General features: G+C 31.9%; 4 protein-coding genes across 5 annotated transcripts; 2 read left to right on the top strand and 2 right to left on the bottom strand.

The window, feature by feature from the left end:
- The first annotated feature begins 5,250 nt into the window (after positions 1 to 5,250).
- Positions 5,251 to 8,150, top strand: LOC141711552 (uncharacterized). Its single transcript, XM_074514095.1, has 2 exons — positions 5,251 to 5,555; positions 7,694 to 8,150. The coding sequence occupies exons 1-2, from the start codon at positions 5,285 to 5,287 to the stop codon at positions 7,918 to 7,920; spliced, it is 498 nt and encodes a 165-aa protein (XP_074370196.1). The 5' UTR covers positions 5,251 to 5,284; the 3' UTR covers positions 7,921 to 8,150.
- Positions 8,151 to 9,405: 1,255 nt separating this feature from the next.
- On the bottom strand, positions 9,406 to 10,952 carry LOC141710552 (uncharacterized). Its single transcript, XM_074513116.1, has one exon. It carries the CDS (start codon positions 10,546 to 10,548, stop codon positions 9,550 to 9,552), a length of 999 nt encoding a protein of 332 aa, XP_074369217.1. The 5' UTR covers positions 10,549 to 10,952; the 3' UTR covers positions 9,406 to 9,549.
- Positions 10,953 to 13,520: 2,568 nt separating this feature from the next.
- On the top strand, positions 13,521 to 17,497 carry LOC141711551 (tetraspanin-19). 2 transcript variants are annotated; one of them, XM_074514094.1, is made up of 6 exons: positions 13,521 to 13,955; positions 14,275 to 14,374; positions 15,212 to 15,292; positions 15,369 to 15,473; positions 15,925 to 16,120; positions 16,544 to 17,161. In XM_074514094.1, exons 1-5 carry the CDS (start codon positions 13,804 to 13,806, stop codon positions 16,117 to 16,119), a joined length of 633 nt encoding a protein of 210 aa, XP_074370195.1. In that variant the 5' UTR covers positions 13,521 to 13,803; the 3' UTR covers position 16,120; positions 16,544 to 17,161. The 2 variants fall into 2 exon arrangements, with proteins under 2 accessions (XP_074370195.1, XP_074370194.1); XM_074514093.1 differs by lacking the exon at positions 16,544 to 17,161 and adding an exon at positions 17,181 to 17,497 and having other exon boundaries at positions 13,522 to 13,955.
- Positions 17,498 to 18,211: 714 nt separating this feature from the next.
- Positions 18,212 to 19,631, bottom strand: LOC141713805 (clathrin light chain 2-like). Its single transcript, XM_074517378.1, has 3 exons — positions 19,264 to 19,631; positions 18,674 to 18,827; positions 18,212 to 18,586 (listed from the first exon to the last, which is right to left on the bottom strand). Exons 1-3 carry the CDS (start codon positions 19,629 to 19,631, stop codon positions 18,212 to 18,214), a joined length of 897 nt encoding a protein of 298 aa, XP_074373479.1.
- Between the last annotated feature and the right edge of the window lie 769 nt (positions 19,632 to 20,400).

The following is a 20,400-nucleotide window of genomic DNA, read 5'->3' as shown; positions in this document are numbered from 1 at the left end:
CAGAGCCTGGATTCATCAAACACAGTTTTAGAGAAATTTATTTGTTTTTATAGCTTATAATATAATTTATGTTTGCTTTTTCAAGTTATCTTCTGTTTAGTAATTTTTGTCTGTCTTGGGACAATTAAAGACACACCATGACATCCTTATAAATTAATGTAGTTCTACTGATATGCAAATAGGAGAAACAGTTATGAAGATCTTGTCATTCAGAAGATTGTTTCATGCTCATGACCAGTCCTGCTGCAGCTGCTGCAGATTGTCAAAGGTATAAGAAAGGGCAACCGTGCATGCCCTGTATTCGTGTTGAATCATTGGTGAATATCAAAGTTATATCAGTGGTGAGCATCTGCAGGAAGGACTACGTGTTTTTTAGAAGTTATCCTTACGTTTCACCTATTAAAGTGCTTTTGGGAAGTTAATTATAATTGATATTCAATCCGGCATTGCTAAGTTTTCCAAAATTGATCTGATTTTTCGAAGAGGTCATTAAAACTGAATACTTAGTGTAATACTAATAATCTACAGCATTTGCAACTGCATGCAATTATACAAGTCAAATGTTGGACTTGTCTTATAGGTAGAGCTGAGCAAAAAAATCGAAACGAAACCAAACCGAAACCGGTAAAAATCGACTAAAATTAAACCGATTAAAATCGAACCGAATTAAAACCGAGAAACCGAAAAACCGAACCGTTACTAATAGTTCGGTTCCGGTTTTGCAGTTAAACCGAACCGAAAAAACCGAAACCGAACCAATTATTATAATATATTAATAAATAAAATATATATTATGTAATATATATATACATCATTAAAATATAAATATAATTTAAAAATATAAATTTAGGAGATGCACCTAGATTAAAAACTACATAAGTTGTCGGTTTACAGAGGACGTTATCAATTTTTAAGGGTCATTGAAATGTTTTAGGCTGCTAGGATGTTAGAAGCCCCTGCATTGTCTATTATTCCCTCTGTTCAACAAGTCTTGAGGGTCTCTGTACTGCAATTAGTGTATCATTGTATTCTTAAGCTATATCTGCATGTAGTTAACGTTTTTAATTAAGCGAAACTTTTTTTCATTTAAGTTATAATTATTTTTCTTTTGTCGGTTTTAAAACCGAAACCGAAAAATTATAACCGAACCGAGACTTTTGAAACTGAAACTGGTGATTCGGTTGCGGTTGCGGTTTTTGATTTTTAAAACCAAATATCTTCGGTTTTGGTTCCGATTTTATACAAAAAACGAATTTAACCGTGCTCTCCCTTACTTATAGGTCTTTATGCTTACATATAGGGCTGAGTATTCGGTTATTAGGTAACCGAACTGAAATGTAATTCGGTTACCGAATACCGAATAAGGGTAAAAATCAGAACCGAATAATGAACCGAAATAATTTCGGTTATTTACCGAACCAAAATATTTATTTCGGTTAAAACCGAAAACCGAATTAAAAAACTGAATTAGGAATTTTTTTTTAAAATTTCAATAATAAAATATTTAATAAATTACAATAAAGATTAATGATTGTACAACAGTTAACCTTATACTCTTAACTCCACTTTCATGCACCTGAATATTATGATGTGGTGTCTTGATTACAATAAAAGTAACTCTAACTAGTTAATTTAGTTTTTTATTTTAGCAACTAAATTGAAGATCATGAAAACTAAATACATTAAAATCTAAATTAGGCAAATAGTAATTAAATATAACAAATAAAAAGAGAGGAAAAGTAAAGTTGGGAACGGGGAATTGATAATTCAAGTGAAAAAAAGCAACTAGGTAAAAATAAGTAATATATAAATAAATATATTTATATATATATATTAATATATATTTTTTTATTATATTTCGGTAATTCGGATATTTCGGTAAAAAAACCGAAAAAACCGAAATACTGAATAACATAAAAAATCAGAACCGAATTAAAAACCGAATTATTTCGATTCGGTAACCGAACCCAATTATTTCGGTTATTTCGGTTTGGTATTCGGTTAACCGAACCGAATGCTCACCCCTACTTACATATATCCTGTCATTGAAGTCAATTTTTCATCTATTTCTTTCAGTTTCTGTGTCTATCGCTACTCCACCGAGAGTTATCCTAAAATGAACCTTCTCTTTAAGGTCATCAGAATAGTTTGTTTCTTCCATAATACGAGTTCTTTTGAGAGTCGATGTCACAATTACGAACTTCCTTCATGTTTGATGCTTTAAATGCATGCAACTCATATTCGCCTTGTAATATTTTCGAAAAATTTGTTCATTTTCAGAATTTCAACACTGTGTATATGACATTAACTTTAGTTTTTACGCTGATATAAATAGCTTGTTTTGTCCGTGTATAGATACCGACACAAACAGCCGTGATTGATTTTGTTACTCCCTTCATCCTAATTTATCTGTCTTGTTTGACTTTTGATGGTCAAATTGACTCAATAAATTATAAATATAAAAGTAGATTAAACATACTTTTCTAATGATATAAATTTTATAAGTATTTTCGATATTATACTATATATATGAAATTTTCGGTCAAAATTGAGTCAATTTAACCGTAAAAAATTAAATAAGACAAATAAATTGGGACGGAGGGAGTATAAAAGAAAAAACAGCAGTGATTGTAAAAAGATAAGAGGGATAAGAGATATCGAGTCAAGCTAGTGAAGAAGCTTCTCAGCAGATATGCACACAACTGTTTCGACAATACTAGTTTTTTTCTTTGTTTCTGTCATCTTTGAAAGATTAAGCTCTATGTGTTCCGTTTTCGATATCTTCTTCAAGTGAAACGGATGAAAACTTGCTTGATCCTCGTAATATTTCTCCTTCCGTTCCAATTTATCTGTCCTGTTTAATTTTTTGCCGTCAAATTGAATCCAACTTTGACTGAAAATTGCACATAGCACATTATTGAAAATATTTATAAATACTAGTTTCATACCAGTGCGATGTACATGATGATTTCGTTTGTGTCTGCTCTTAAGTATCATATTATTTTTTCTCTAAATTATTTGTGTCTGCTTTTAAGATTTGCTCTAAATTATTTTTATAGAACATTTAGTTCTTAAGTATCAATTTTGAGTTCTTAAGTATAAATTTTGATTTTACTTCACTCCATCGAATTATATGTTATATATTTTGTTTGTATCTGCTCTAATACTTGTGTCTATTATATATATGTTATGTTTTATACATTTAGAATTTTTGTTTTAGCCAAATAATTAAACTTCTACTTTAGTCATGTGTAAATCTTGATTTTCCTTATATGTTATGTATTTCGTTTGTGTCTGCTCTAATACTGGTGTCTATTGTATACACGATATTTTATACATTTAGAATTATTGTTTTAACCAAATAGTTATTATTTTCCTTATGTGTTATGTATTTCGTTTGTGTCTGCTCTAATATTGGTGTCTATTGTATACACGTTATGTTTTATACATTTAGAATTATTGTTTTAGCCAAATAGTTAAACTATTACTTTAGTCCTCACCATCAGATTAATTTAATTCATTTATACTAATCATATATAGAATATTATAGAATATAATAAGTTCATTGTTGTAGTTGTGTAAAGTCGAACCTGTGTCTATTTACTTGATACTACAATTTCTAAAATTATTATTCTACTCCTGATGATCAAACCATGCCATATTAACTCCCTTAATCTAATTATATATAAGATATAATTATATCATTAGAAAGCATGTTCAATCTAATTCAATATGTATTTTTCAGTTTTTTAAAATAATGAAATAATAAATTTATATTTATGATCAAAGTTAAGTCAATTTGACCATCAAAAATAAAAAAAGACAGATAAATTGGGACGGATGGAGTAGTTAGTTTTCTTATGGGTCTTTGTAGCTCACTACTTTTGTATATTTTTATTAGAAGGATTGCACAAGCGTCCTAAAATAATGTTTATATTTTTAGACATTTATATGTGTAGATGTGTTTATATAAATTTTATTATTATATTAATATTTTCTTTGGTTGATATTGTATTTTAAGAATTTCATCGTATTTGAAGTTTATTTTAAAAATTTATGAATTTGAGTTTTATTTTTGATATTTAATTTAGAATAATTGTTCGAAAAAGTGTGGGCTGTTAAACTGTTATATGTGGGTATACTATTTGTATTAATCGTATAAAAGAATGAAGTAGTTGTTTTCAGAAAAAGTTTAGGCTAGTGCGTCTATACACATAAAATATGGAATATATTATACTTATAAATATGATACAATACTTTATATCAAATAATGATTATTATATGCATATAATATGGAATACATTATACTTATAAATATGATACAATACTTTATATCAAATAATAATTATTGTAAGTTACTTTGATTCGATATATATAGGCATTTTTTATACAACTCAATATTACCTAAGGACTCTTATAGAATTTTTGTCCCAAAAATCGAATAAATTCATGTTTTGAAAGTTAAAAAATATCACACCATATCGGCTAGCATGTATAAGAATTTTAACATGAATAGAAACAATTATGCATAAATATAACAATATATATCAACAAAAAAATTAGGCGTAGTAATACAATGAAAATAAGGGAATAAATTTACAGTTCATGGTACTAAGACCTCAAAATAAAATACAAGATCATCGATCTCATAAGTTAATTCACGAGACCGTAATTCTAATTTTGACGCCTTCAAAATATTATATATGATATCGTATCCTCCCTAAAGGTTTATAGCTCGTATATTTAGTATAAATAAATTATCCCAAGTTTGTCTTGGTTCTATTTTTCTTTTCGCACCCGATAACATTAAATCGTCCATTCTTGTATCGGTATCGGATTCGATGCACATCTTCTCCGAATATGACCAAACGAATCGTCATCCCAAAATTTACAGTTCGATATATCAAAATCAATCTTCCTTTACTTTGTATTTACTTTGTATATGTAAAGATGCACTCGTAATTATTTTATGAAAAAATCAGTTTAATATGGTGCCGTCGACAATTCAACATAACACTCCGTTATCTTGTAATTGTGAAGAAAAATTATATAATTATCCAAAAATGATTTCCGATTAAAAATATATTTTCAAGTTAGAAGATGAAGGAAAGTAATTTTCTTAAAAAATAATTTATTTTAGAATTTGTTTTCTCGAAATTAATAATTGAAATAAAAATTATTAAAATTCTAAATTGTTTTTATATTTTTAATAATTCGTAAGTTATTTATAAACACGCTACTATATAATTTTTCACCGTCGCCCTCTTTCAAATAGTCATCACTCATGCCCGGCGGCCACAAAGACAAGAACATAACTGAGCTCCGAACAAACTCAAACAAATGGGCCCAAACAGTTGACCAAATTGTCCGAATTGAAAAGAAGATTTTTCCCAAACACGAATCTCTTGCTCGATCTTTCCAAACTGAACTTGCCAAAAAGAACAGTGGGTTGCTTTACATTCTTGATTCTTCTGCTGCTGATGATGACAACGTTGCTGGTTATGTCATGTTTTCTTGGCCTTCTTCTCTTTGTGCCTGTATTACCAAACTTGCAGGTATTTTTTTTTGCCCCTTTTCGAGTTTTTTATGTAAAGTTTTGATCTTTTTGTGAATGCTTGATAGCCCATTTCAAGATTTTGATGTAAAGTTTTGATCTTTTTGTGATCACTTGATAGCCCATGTCAAGATTTTTATGTAAAGTTTTGATTTTTTTGTGAATACTTGATAGCCCATTTCAAGATTTTTATGTTAAGTTTTGATCTTTTTGTGAATACTTGATAGCCCATCTTAAGATTTTTATGTAATTTTGTGAATATATTAGAAGCCCATTTCAAGATTTCGTGTTTTGCTTTCATAATTGATTGTTAATGGTGGTAAAGTAATTGATATAATGAGATTACTAGTTTGAAGTTGCCTTAGTTATTGTGGTTATAATTTTGGATAATTCGAGATTGTATTTTGAAGTTGCGTAAAAATTTCTATTGGGGGTACATTTCGGAATTGGAGGTTTTTGGCAAATTGTTGTAGCGAGATTCTTTAGTACTGTTTATATTAGGTATAAGCATTGCTTCAAGGCTAAGTTGCTTAGTAAGGAGTCAAAATTAAAGTTAGATAGATTTTTCTGTAGGTATCACAGAGGTAACAAACTAGCAATATATGCAGGCGATGAATGGTTTTGATAGGGTAATTATTTTAATTGAAACTGCATTGAGGCTTAGGTATGCATTGAGGCTTTTAGAACTAACATGCTTAGGCCAAGCCGCTCTCAAAGTGATACCTGCATCCTATGCAGATAAATGAAATTCGTAGGCACAATCGAATTACAGTTAAAGTATGACTGTTCACAAATGGGACAGTCTCTATTGCAAATGAGACAGACTGTATCTAAATGAGACAGACCCTATTTAACAGCAGTATGTAAATTGCAGAAAAGAAAATTAAACGTGCAATGCTGGAAATAAAAAATGCAAGAACACCGAGAGTTTTTCACTTGGTTCAGCCTCTATACCTAGTCTATGGCCTACATCCAAGTCCCCATGCCAACTAGCATAGAGAAAGTATTATATCCACTTAAAACAAAGTACTTACAAACTTTCCTTGATTACAAACTTGACCCACTTGAAAGAAACTTTTCCCTAGCACACAGCTACTTGGCCTTACTCTTGTAATCAACCTCCCACAACCCGGGACAAGTGATACAATGCACCTTTCGAGTACAAAGAATAGAATGTGAAAGATTACAACTCGATTATATCTCTTAATTAACTGGAAGCAATGGACTTAATTAAGAGGCTGTTTTTCTCAAAGAAAGAATAAGATGGATAAACTCAAAGAGAAAAGTATTCTTTCTGAAAACATCAAGTCGTTTATAAATAGTAAAAACATAACGGATAAGATAGTATTTCAAACTGTTATAAAGATAATACTAGATAAGCTGAAGTTTTAAAATATTTGAATAAGTATAACAATCCGTTAGTTTGTTACTAGAAAAGATAAACCTGATAAAGATAGAGAAATTTGAAATAGATTAAGTTTATCCAAAATAGAGTTTGTTTAGAAAAGATAAGTCAAAGATTATTCAGTTAACTAAGTTAACATTAAACAAAACTCTAATACTTATCTAACTAACTATCAATCTGATTTGCTGTAGAATCCTTCAAGAGATAATGCATCATCAGAGATAATACATCATCAGAAACCTCGGACTAACAATAAATACCTCAAACCATTCCTGTTTGGTGGTTATCAGTGCTGTGTGTGTTAAAGTAGGTAGGCCAAATAACAAGGTTCCTTCTTTTTTTCCCTGGAAGCAAGATTGTGTTGAACAATCCCAAACTATCTGCCGCAGAGCATTCACGTGATAATGTTAATTAATAATTAGAAATTGACGTCATATATGCTTATACATGCATACACATTTTTTAGACCTGCTCTTTCAAGGGTAAAGTTTGTAGCGTTTGTTGGACGGCATGTTAAGCATATAAGTAGGCAGGCGTAATTATATAAATATCATCAGTCCATTCCAGTTCATTATGGTGGAACGTGAAACTATACTCCATTATAAATGATAAAAGTCTTTTAGGAAGTAATAATTTTTTATAAGAATTTTTTTTCTAGATTTGCTATTTTTGTGAATTAAATCATTTGGTAATGATCTCATTTTATTGCTTGTAATTTGTAAACCATAAATCAGTAAGAGAGAAGTACAGGAGACAAGGCCATGGAGAGGCACTGCTAACTGCAGCAATAGAAAAATGCAGAGCTAGAAATGTCCACAGAATATCACTTCATGTAGACCCATCAAGAACTGCTGCCTTGAATCTTTACAAGAAGTTTGGGTTCCAAGTTGATAGTCTTGTGGAGCGTTATTACTCTTCCGACAGAAATGCTTACAGAATGTACTTGGATCTTGAAACATAATAGCAGATGGAGTCTGGTCCATATCCATGTTTTGTAGATTATTTGAACAGTTTCGGCTTGATTAGGTTTGGCAAAAACATGTTTAAAATCTTATTTGGGTTAAAGCCAAAGTTCGAAGGTAACACGCCCAGAGGGTCTGATGTATTCTTTATACAAACATGTTTTTGTAGTTTTTGTTTTATATTTGTATAATTATAGAACAAAGAAGTTGTCTGATCAGAATTCCATGATATTCTAATCTAGTTTTAAATGCTCCAGGCAAAAGTGAGGAGTATATTTAGTGAAAGAGCAATGTTATGAGTCTTATGACCCTAAATTGTGAGCTCTCTCCAATTTTAAGATACACATCTAACTAATTCATGCTAAATAAACATTTAAGAATATTTTCTAGAAATCTAGCATATCTCTTAATGAAGTAGTAACTTATTGCATTTCGGTTTGGCTCGTTTATGTTCGCGAACAAGCTCGTGTTCGGCTCGTTAGTTAACGATCTCGAGCTCGAACACGATTTTTGTTCGTTAAGAAAGCTTGGCTCGGCTCGGTTCGTTAGAAAAAAAAATAAAGCTCACTCTATTCAATCAAAACTCGACTCAGTTCGGTTTGTGAACAGCCCTACAGGGGAACAAGCGGGTAACAAATTCTTAAATCACATAAGCATATGAGAATTAGGAGAAGGGTTTGACAAACATAGATTAGTTTTAATCTCGGGTCCAGAAAACTGTCTTCTTAAAGCAGTTTCGCCCCGCACCATTCGTGTTTAAACGAGATACTAGTATAAGCGATAGATCGAATATACTCTTAGCGAACTTGAACTGAGCCCGAGAACTATCATCGAAATATTGGAAAAATTTAAGACTAAAGAAACCGAGAATGAAAGAGATGACTCTTATTTCCTCGACTTAATAAAACTTGTGTCCTAAGACTCTATTTATAAAGAGAGTCTTGAAAGGACTTGTTTTTCTTTTCGATGTGGTATCTGATCATCCAAGAAAATCTGGGGGAGGGTGGGTGGTTAATTACAGTACAGTAGTAAACAAAAGAAACTAATAGAATCTGAAGGTGAAGCATATCAAGGAGGGAGAAAAGCAGTGGGTTCCGATGAAGGTAGCGAGACAGGCTAAGAAAATGCAACCCCTACACCAGGAAGAGGTGCAGGGGCCTCATACGGAGACATGTCACAGGCTGAGAACATGACAGCTACAAATAATCCAGCCACGACACCAGGAAGAGGTGCAGGGCCCTCATACGGAGACATGTCACATGCTGAGAACTTAACAGCTACAAATAATCCAGCCCCGACACCAGGAAGAGGAAGAGGTGCAGGGGCCTCATACGGAGACATGTCGCAGGCTGAGAACATAACAGCTAATTCCCAAGCAAGGCAAAACTAACGCACTACTCCTATATAAGAGTACTATATAAGAGTAACATATAAGAGTAACATAGAACACTTAAGACAAACATAAGAGTAGTATTTATAATTGCCGCAAAGTGTGTCAACTGAAAATCATATGAAGTCTCTAAAACCAAATTCTGCAAATACTAGATAAAAATCCAAAGCACCTTCTACTTATTCTTAACTAACCTAAACGCCAGAACCATAGAAGAAAATATCCAAACTATATAACTTTAATACTTGTAATCTTCATAGAATTGAGCATGAACGTCATCCTGATGAGAAGTTGCAACCATTTGATGAGGAGTATACCCTGGTGTGATACGATGATATTCGAGGTGCTGTGCAATTGGTTGCCTGCCTTCAATATAGTTATTTGGGGGGTCTCTTACCATATTGTTCAAATAGGTCATACTGTCCCCTGTTTCTGCAATCATCGAGTAATTATACAGAGACTTCGACAAATGAGCATTATATACATTGTTTGGTGCGCCTCCAACATAATCATGATCAAACCTGACCATTCTTTGATTTTGGAAATGGTCTATAAATGGATATTTCTGCTGTTGAATTGGCATTGGCATTGGCATTGGCATTGGAACAGGCACTCGCGTAAACCCTGCCTGGTGTGGATCGAGAGTAATTAGAAACTTGCTAATTTGATTTCCTGCTTCAAAATCCATGATCCTGTCCTCTGTCAACATCCTTTGCTGCTGCAAATAAGCACAGTAGATATTATTACTATTAAGATTATCAACTTTCAACTGCCCCAGTTTCACCTTTGCATTTTCAATATTGTTCTCGAGAAATGCAGCAATTCTCCTATGATCTTCTTCAGTATAGCTGCTAAACCTCGAATCCCATGTTGGATACTTGGATTGCACATTAGTGTTACGCAGCCTGGCTAGGACTTGCTGCGCCTTTCTGGTCCTCTCTCGAAAAAAGCATGGAAGAAAAGATGTCCTCTTTTTGCGATCATCAGATGACTGGCCTTTGTATATGTTTATTAATTCAAGAACTTCATCACGATTGTCGGGAAAAATCTCAGGTTCAAGAGTTGGAGCATGTGGTGTAACTTGTTTAGGCCGGTAAACAATCACCATTGCTTTGATGCCACACAAAGTTGAGAGCTCATAAACTTTCTTCTTCAAACTTGCTTTCCTAACTTGAAAAGTAGTATTTCGAGCCTTTTCCTTCTTTATGAGTTCCATATTCAATTTTGTTCTACCCATCTGCACATCGTAGAATTATAATCAAATGAGCATAATTTTAACATTATTAAACAAATATGACAATGTGTATGTATATACATATGTGCAACAAAATTACGTTATCTAAACAGAATCAAGCAATAGCCGTGCACGAGCAAGATCACTACAAATTTATAGACAATTAAACCAAATAATGGGAGTGTAAGAGCAAGATCACTACGGATTTATAGACAGTTACGTTATCAGAACAAAACCAAGCAATGGCAGCACAAGAGCAAAATCACTACGAATTTACAGAAAACATGTTATCGAAACAGAACTAAGCAATAACAATTCAAGAGCAAGATTATTACTGATTTAAAGACAATAAGAGTGTACAGTTAGTTTACTATACACAAACAAAATTGTAGCAAAAACAAAACTGTAAGATAGATCATAGGTATTAAAATAGTACTCTTCTCAATTTATGTGTCTTTATTGAAAAAATTACGCATATTAAGAATAGAGTGATTAGTTACAAGTTGAAGTTCTCAAAAGTGGGGACACTGCACAAGGAAAAATACCTCGACAAGGGCTTCTCAATGTTTGTCTTTCTCTTTTCTTACAAAATAATTTTTTTACCTAAAGAGTGGATAATGTAAGTCTCTTTATACTAGGTAGTACAGTTGTTTGCAAAAGCACTATTTATGGAAGTGAATCGCTGATATGAAAAATGAAATCAATTTATGTTCTTACGATGTTAACTGGCAGTATATGATGACGATATGTTTCAAATTTTCAATTGATATGTGAACTGGCAGGGTCCACTTAATTTAATTGATATGAATTTTACCTTTACAATGTAAAAAGGCGGTGACTATAGAGCTCACTATGGAGAACTTCGTGCTTATATAAAAAAATATTATTATATTCAAGAAGTGCATTTTATAACTTACAAGTTGTAAATTGGAATATTATATTCAAGAAATGCATTTTATAACTTACAAAATTGTAAATTGGAATTCATTGTGATGTTTAAAAGCCGGTCGAACATATATAATGGCCATGTTCGGCTCTAACTTTTAATAAGTCGAATCACGACTGATAAACCCGTAACAATTTATCAATAAGTATTTATCGATTCAACTTATAAATCAAAATTTCTAATTTATAAATTGATAAGTTAAATATTAGTAAATACATACTTTTTCTCAACTTATTTTATTATTTTTTATTAACTTTAGTTTTAATATATACGTTTTAAAATGTTTTTATAATTTAAAAGTTAAAAATTTAGATAATTATATTTAAAAATTATTTATTTTATTTTATTTAAGTAAAAAAAATCTTGCTTGTAAATAAACTATACAAACACTAATATAACTTATAAGTATTAATCTACTTATGACTTATAAGTTATAAGTCCTTTATCCACTTTAATTCACAATAATTCACAAGTTACTTATCTTAACATTTTCTAAACGGGTATATATATTAAGATTTCTATAATTTTTATTAATAAACTAAAATAATTGGACTCAAATATGAAAAATTATTTTTGATCAATAAACAGATTTTTTAATTTGATTTATTAATGGATACTAGTTTAAATCTCGTGCGATGCACAGGTTCTGCTAATATTTAAATAAATTTTAAATTTTATTTATGCAAGAAGAAGTCGTGATCGTACTTTAATAGGATAAATTTTGAATGCCGGAATAAGTAGCTTATATATCTAATTTATCAATTCAATAATTTAACATGTATATAATGAGTAGTTGGTAACCCGTGTAAAACACATATCAAAATATAACAAATAAATAATCTTAAATTATGTAATTAAAATAAATCGAAGACAATTGTAATTATGAAATTACACTGTCTATTTCTTTATTTGATTAATATGGTTTATAAATTTAATTCTAATTATGCACCTAATTATTTACTTGTTATTTAAATTTGACATGTTAGCTTTAATAATACGATTATTTAAAAGTAAATCGACGTTTGAATGAACAAATATCAAATAGAAATTTAAGTGAAAACAAAGTATATAGAAAATAAAAGTCAATTCTTATTAGTTGAGATTTAATTATAAAACTTTTTAAAAATAATTACATAGATTTTTTAGCGATTACCAAAATTTGACGCTTTTGTGTTCAATTAGAACATAATTTCATTTATTAGTATAGATATAGTTGATAATCCGTGTAAAACAAATTAAATATATAGAATTAGCATTTGCAGTGCAAAACACAAATCAAAACTAATATTTTAATATGAAATATTAAATTGGTACTTACAACTAATATAGTTAAAAAGTAATCATATCAGATATGAAATATCCCGGTATAATTTTAGTTTTGCATTGTTCACTTGTCATAGAAATTTAACATATTAATATTTATTTTTGTTAAACAAATTATATAAGTATCTTATAAACTAAATATTTGTTAATTTAGATAATTTTATATTAATTATTATTATTTGACAATTATCTTATAGTTAGCCTTTTCAATATAGTTTATTTGATTTTACTTAATTATTGATAAAAAATATTTTTTAAATTAAAAATAAATAGACGTTTGAATAAACACTACCTAATAAAAAATAAAATTTAGAGGAAATAAAAGTTAATATGTGTCACGGTATCAAAATTTGGCATTTTGATACTTCGTTACTTTTGTTTTGAAATATAAAAACATGGTTTCGTTTGTTAACAAACAGTATATATTTGAATTATCTCATGAACCAAATATTTGTTATTTTAGATAATTTAATATTAATTAATATTATTTGATGAACACTAACTATTTAAAAATAAAATTTAAGTAGAAAAAGTCAATTTATATTAGGTGAATAACAAAATTTGGTATTTCGATAATTCAATACTTTAATGCTTGAATAAAATATAATTTAACTTATTAATAAAAAATATATATTTATTTTTATTCTCTAATAATCAAAATAAGAAAATAACGTTAGATTAAAATATAACTCAACTCATTCGTTAATCGACAAAACACAAAGGAGTGACATAGCTGGACTTGACCATACACGAGCTGTTGAAGTAGGCCGGCCGGACATTTAACAGCTAGCTCCTAGCTTAGCTAAAGTTAAGGAGCGCCTTGTTCGGTTACTAATTAAATCCAAGCTGTTATCGACGATTCTCGCAACGGGTCAAAATTCATCATTTAGGATCCGGAACCCAATTTCCCCTAACCCTAATTAAAATCCAAGGGGGTTAGGGATTTCTTCTACAAACTAATTCAATTGAATTGAATTGGGATTAAGAAGATGGGGAGAATGGTTAGGAGTTGCTTTCAATCAATGCTGAAGCTGGTCAATTCGGTGGTAGCAATGGTGGGGCTTGCTATGATCCTGTATGCCTTGTGGATGTTTAGGGTTTGGCACAAAAATATTGATGATTCTGATTTCCCTCCTCCTTGGTATGGTCTCTCTCTCTCTCTCTCTCTCTCTCTCTCTCTCCCTCTCTCTCTCTCTCTCTCTCTCTCTCTCTCTCTCTCTCTCTCTCTCTCCCTCTCTCTCTCTCTCCCTCTCTCTCTCTCGCTCTCTCTCTCTCTCTCTCTCCCTCTCTCCCTCTCTCCCTCTCTCCCCCCTCCCTCGCCCTCTCTCTCTCAACCTCTCCCTCTCCTACTGTTTTCTTTTGAGGAACAGGAAAATTAATAGAATTTAATTTTTTAGTGAAGTTACCAGATAGTATTTTTTACATAATGTGTTTTTTGTTTTCTTTTTAATGCTATGTAGGTTCATATATACATTCTTTGGCATTGGTGCTTCTTTGTGTGTAATTACATGCTCCGGTCACATTGCTGCGGAGACTGTTAATGGATGCTGCCTTTTCCTTGTATCCTTTCTTCTTTACTGGTTTTAGATAATGATAGCCATTCGGTCCTTTTCAATGTTTAGGAATATGTATATATTTAATAAACCTTTTAGAGCAAGTCCAATGCAAGATGCAAAATGGCTATAGTCATTGCTATAATTTGGCCTAATTTTTTATTAAACCACACTAATATGCATCTCATATGTAGTTGTTTGATGATGTGGCTAGATGCATAAATGCATTATTGGTTTCAAATTTTGAACCAATGATGCATATATGCATATTTGCATCCAAATATAGAACCCCTTTGGAGTTGAAAATTTTTACATACTGATTGTAAATTATAGAAGTGACACCAGCGATAGCATTGCATTGGACTCGCTCTTACTGCTTAGCTCGATGCAGGGCAAGGACGGAGAGGGTTTAAAGAACAACGATAACTTGACACAGATGTCTTTAAACACAATAAGTAAATAATAATATCAGATAACATGTTGTTTGAAATATGATGAAGCTTACACTGATCCTATAACTCGGAAGCAAGTAAAAACTTGATAAGGTACAACTACTCCTTGTTAATGTTTACATTCTAATAAACATCGATTGACATGTATAGATGCATAGATAGATTATTACGTGGGTCTTAAAATGATGATGATGTATTAGCAAAAAAAGTGAATGTCGATGTATTAGCAAAAAAAAGTGATGTTGAGAATAGATGCATTATACTTTCCTCTTCGATCTCTCTTTGGATCTTTTCTCATTTAAATTTGTTTTCAAGATTTTTCATCTTACAAATAATTCTAGACTCTTTAATAGAACATTATGAATTCATTGTCGGCCTTAAGTTGAGATTAGTACATGTTTTTTGTCTTTCTGCTTCTCATGGTGGAAGCTGCAGTTACTGTAGATGTATTTTTTAACCGGGACTGGGAAGAGGTACGTTGTGTCTATGAACTTTTCTTTTAATTAAATTGTATCTCTGTGTGACATCACTAATTTATCACACTTACAGGACTTCCCGAAGGACTCAACTGGTAAATTGGATGACTTGAAAGGTTTTATAAAGGAAAACTTTGAGATGTGCAAATGGATTGGGATATCCATTGTGGTGATACAGGTCTCTTTCTCTCTCTCTCACTCACTCACTCATGTACACAAAAAATTTATATTGAAAGAATGGAGGAATACTATTGATTTGTACACCAACACGCATGGTCAACCGAAAAATGCTTTTGACTTTTACTTTGTGAATGAAAATTTAACAAGTTGGTGGTGAAGTAGAGCCTGAAGAATTAGGTATCCTGAACAGCCTATTAATGCCGTTGTGCAAGATGTGGAGTACACTGACAATTTAGGCTTGCTTATTCAGACATCTTCAAGATTTCATAGAATTAGGGTTTCTGTTGAAATAATTTGTTTATTTCAAGATCAAAGATCATAATCATAGGTTGAAATAGTTGTTCCTGTAACACTTATAGATAAAAGATAAAATAAGTGAAACTGAGTCACTGATGTACTAACCCGAAATCCCTGCGTTGTAATTAACTAATTATGTTATTCATGTACAGGGATTATGCGTGTTGTTTTCTATGATCCTCAAAGCTCTTGGGCCACATCGTGAATCATCCTATGAAAGCGATGATGACTACACTCCAGAAGGGGTCCCACTCTTGAAAAATTACGTCCATCAACCTTCTTATGTTGCTACGGACCCTCTCTATGGATCTAGGAAGGATTCATGGAACATAAGAGTTAGCAAATAAGGTATGATGTTCTTAATTTAGTGTTACAGATAACTGAAAAAACTTACTACACCAAAGAAACTACCAAGAGGAAACTGAGCCAATGAAACCTGGATTTTAGTTTACATTAATGGTTCTTGTGCACTTCTTTACGAGGAAAAATCCACCCGAAACAATCTGAAAAGTAAGATGAATATCTAATCTCCTAAGTAGTGGTACATATTACCCTCACCAGACCCTGTTATACCCTGTTCTCTCATTCTCCTCTATTTTGTTGCACGTGCATTTTACATTACTCCTTATGAATTATGATTATATTCATCTTCTCCTCTGTTTTCCTTTCTGCTACATGAAATCTCTTTTTAATTCCCAATATTCTCCGATTGTCAATATTTTAAAAATTTTAGTTTAATGATTCATTCTCTGGACTCTGTTTTGCTTGTAGGGGGGAAATAAAACTAATGATTCGCCCAGTAATTAAGTCTGATCTTGTCTCATACCTTCCTTTGCTAGTTGCCTAATTTCACTTTGACAATAGAAAATCAGCACATTGGTTTTGACTCTTGAGTATCTTATTTGCACAACATGAAGAATGTTACTTCTGGATGGCTCTTTCATGGGATTAAAGGTTCTGCTTTTATAAAAAAGATAAAAGATATGTGACCATTTTCTAATATTATCTTTTTGCAATTTTTAGCAGTTGGAGTTTGTGATGATTTGTTTCTAACAATCCTTTGATACCTTAGTGATTAATATCTTACACAATACCATGTACATTTAATACAGAAGACCAATTGAATATTGGATATCTTACATTGGTATACATTTAAAAATCCATCTTAATATTCCTGAATTTAAGGCAATGAAATGAATGCAATTCACTAGAATATTTTTTTTAAAGATTCATGGCCCCCGTAGCTCCCATGGCTAAGCCTCATTTATTGTCAATCCACTGGCTTAACTTGTTGCGTTGCTCTACTCCTTTTAAGATGTTCAGATATACATAATTTTGAATTCATGTGGTCATTCTTTATACTCGATTTTGTTTGATATTTTTTTATTTGTTTATATCATCTTTCCAGATAAATGGTAAAGAGATTCCAATTGAATGAATGTCGCAGTCAGCTACGAGGGGGTAAAGAAATTTTAAGTGAGAAAAGGTTGCAGTCAGCGTACAAGGAAATGGATGATCTATAATGATTTACCAGGAAACTGTGCTGCTTGATTTTCTGGTTAAAGCAAAAACAAGTAAATTCAAAATGTAATGTGCATAAGGTGTAAATATCTACCTGCTATACAGTAACAATAGCATCTTGATAAACTACTGTTGTGGCTTCCCATTTCAAGCAATGAACTTTACAAATGCAATGTTGAAGTAGATTATCCTTGTTTTTATATATAGATATACCTGCTCAAGTGTCTTGTCATTTAAGTATATCCTTAATAGTTTTATTTAAGCTAATTTTAGAATTCCCTGACAACAATATTTGGGTCGGGTATAGAATCGGTAACCATTTTGGTGATGGTGTGGGGGTAGATTATGCTCCAAGCTACCAGTATATCCCGTGATTTGTTAGTTATGAATATGTTGTAGTTTAGCTTAAGCAATTCCCATGCAAAATGTAATGTCTCGAGGTTGAAACAAGAAGACGGGCAAACATCTTTTTTCTTTTATGATTTATCTGGAAGTGGTGTAAGCAATACAGCCTTGCAATATTTCTGCTGAAAAATAAATTATTTTACAGTGCAATATTAGTCATGATGTCCAGTAAGCCCTTTTGACCTCCTGCTTAACATTTCCAGTTATTTGCTGTCAAAAGTTTATCCCAATCACCATCAGCATATGATACTGGCACATAGATACTCAAATTTGTAATACAAAGTTCTTATAGATCACAAACGTATATTACACCTATATAAGTATCAAAACTGCAATAAAAGAATAATACATTTTCGAAAATAATTAAAGAATACCAGTCTGCGGAGCTGGTAATTACTCTTATTTCATATATGATGGTAATCGAGGTATAAAATAGTTTAGGTCTTAGTTAGAATCATGCACTTCAGTTCAGACACATTCCGTTTCTTTAACTTGCTTACCTTCAGTTGCCTCCTAAGCAGCAGCTTTAGATTTATCAGGAGTACCAGGTTTGTTCCCATCGTTTGCTGGTTCCGAAGAATCAGTTTTCCCATCCTTTGGACTATTTGCATCTTTAGAATCTTTCTCATCTTTTTCTTCTTTTGCAGGCGGGAGCATATGAGGTGGAGGATTTTGCTTCAGCTTCAAAAGCAATTGCCGCATTCTGGACATATCAGTTGGTTTCCCGGGCTTTGGTCCCTGCACGACTGTTATTGAGGTCTTCTTTTCCTCTTCTTTCTTTCCCCGTCTCTTAACACTAGCAACCTCGCGAGGAATGATCTCTGCTATTGCTTTCCAGTAATTTTGGTTACATTCTTTGTGGAACTTCTCTTGATTGGCAAGGTATATCTGTTTCAACCACAACTTACATCTACTGCCTGAAAAATGAAACAATATAGTAGAATAGAACAAGAAAACAGATATTCAGAAATTTACCTTCTCTCTTTCTCTGTTATGTGTCTTGTTCGTCTCACAATTGACCTTTCTTTTCTCAGTAAAAGCTTTCTTATACTCCTCGGCTTCTTTGATGATCTCATTCCTCATTTCCTTCTCCTTCTTTTCCTTTTCCTCAAGATAGATAGCATTTTGCCTACACACACACACCGTAACATGTAAAAAGCAGCTGCCTCGGAGGTCATGACAAATGCAGTAATGAAAGTTAATCACGGCTTTGATGTTTTATTTAAGAACTGCAGGGGAACATGCTATCCAACAGAGATCATATTGTGGAATGTAGGTCACTAGACTGTGAACATATCTAGCTGCAACTTATACAACCTCCTGCATCAAGCATTCACATAAGCAAGCTACATTATGACAAATAGCACATACAATTCAACTTCATGCGGTTTTTGAATGAAGAATACTAGGAAGCCTGATACGTCTCTAATGAAGGAGAAGAACATAAGCACAATGTGTGCACACACACTACCATCTAGGGACTCAGATATCAAGTACAACATCAAAATCACAATCCAATTGCATTTCCTTAGATCAAAAATGTCTGTGAATAATAACTCACTCACCGACGCCACTCACGAAAAGCAGAGCTTTCTTCCTGCATATGACTGGGTTCAGGAAGCAGAGGACCATCATTAGAAGAAGTAAAGATTCCCTCAGTACCAGCACCAAGATCATACGGTTGTCCAGCCGCATTGGCGTTAGAATTAGCAACAACAGGAGAACCAGATGATCCCAAGGGCGAGGCAGAGTATCCATCATTTTCAGACGTCTGCATGTTGATATTAGACTCGTGATCATCATCATCAGCACCTGCAGCCTCGTACTCGAAGCTTTGAGAAGCCTGTTGGGGACTTGAACCTGGATCAACATCTTCCCCGGTGCCTACTTCTTCTTCATTGTTCACCGATACTGAATCATCAAATCCCTCCATTCTCTTTCACTGTGTTTAAAAATTTATGTGTAATGATTCGGTTCTTGTGGAGTATTTAGATCAGAAAGGGGAATGCAATTAGTAATTAATTGGTAATCTCTGTTCAAATGCCAAAATTTTGCCGATAAAGAGGGTAACTATTTTTGGCCTATTACTGTGTTAATCTCTAACTAGTTGGCACGGGCCCAAAATTAAAAATAATATGTAGTTAAAAAAATCGAAGTTAAGTTTAAATCTAAAATTTCACCTTATAATTCTAGTTATGCATGCACCTAATTATTTACTTATATAGATCTGACATGTTAACTTATTAATACGATTATTTTAAAATAAACTGACGTTTGGATGTTCAGCAACAAATAAAAATTGAAGGAAAATCAAATTTACAGGAGTGTAAGTTAATTTTTGTCAGTTGAGATTTATTACATAAAATTTTAAAAACAGTTGTATAATTTTCTAGTGAGCACCAAGATTTAGGAGCTAAACATGATTTCCTTATTAGTATAAATAATTGATAACCCGTGCTAAACATGGGCCATGATTAAAAATATCGAATTAATATTTGTAAAAAAAAATTCATAATCCGTGCAAAACACGAATTAAAATTAATATATTAATATATTAATATCAATATTAAATTGGTACTTGCAAAAAATAGCTATGTGTTTAAAAAAAATCGAATCAGTTATGAAATTTTCCACTATAATTCTAGTTTTGCATTGTTTTAATTGATATAGAGATCTAATATATTAGTTTTATTTTTGTGAAA

Source organism: Apium graveolens, chromosome 3, assembly GCF_009905375.1.
Source record: "Apium graveolens cultivar Ventura chromosome 3, ASM990537v1, whole genome shotgun sequence".
In the NCBI taxonomy this organism is placed as follows: Eukaryota; Viridiplantae; Streptophyta; class Magnoliopsida; order Apiales; family Apiaceae; genus Apium; species Apium graveolens.
Note: the sequence above shows the minus strand (reverse complement) of the source record. Positions and strands in the feature narration are given on the sequence as shown.

Excerpts from the sequence above, each read along its gene's own strand:
- LOC141711552 (XM_074514095.1), top strand. The coding sequence starts at position 5,285 with ATGCCCGGCGGCCACAAAGACAAGAACATAACTGAGCTCCGAACAAAC. Across the intron at positions 5,556-7,693 it reads CTGTATTACCAAACTTGCAG|TAAGAGAGAAGTACAGGAGA; the intron begins GTATTTTTTTTT and ends ACCATAAATCAG.
- LOC141710552 (XM_074513116.1), bottom strand. The coding sequence starts at position 10,548 with ATGGGTAGAACAAAATTGAATATGGAACTCATAAAGAAGGAAAAGGCT.
- LOC141711551 (XM_074514093.1), top strand. The coding sequence starts at position 13,804 with ATGGGGAGAATGGTTAGGAGTTGCTTTCAATCAATGCTGAAGCTGGTC. Across the intron at positions 13,956-14,274 it reads TCTGATTTCCCTCCTCCTTG|GTTCATATATACATTCTTTG; the intron begins GTATGGTCTCTC and ends AATGCTATGTAG. Across the intron at positions 15,474-15,924 it reads TATCCATTGTGGTGATACAG|GGATTATGCGTGTTGTTTTC; the intron begins GTCTCTTTCTCT and ends ATTCATGTACAG.
- LOC141713805 (XM_074517378.1), bottom strand. The coding sequence starts at position 19,631 with ATGGAGGGATTTGATGATTCAGTATCGGTGAACAATGAAGAAGAAGTA. Across the intron at positions 18,828-19,263 it reads GCTTTTCGTGAGTGGCGTCG|GCAAAATGCTATCTATCTTG; the intron begins GTGAGTGAGTTA and ends GTGTGTGTGTAG. Across the intron at positions 18,587-18,673 it reads ATAACAGAGAAAGAGAGAAG|ATATACCTTGCCAATCAAGA; the intron begins GTAAATTTCTGA and ends TGGTTGAAACAG.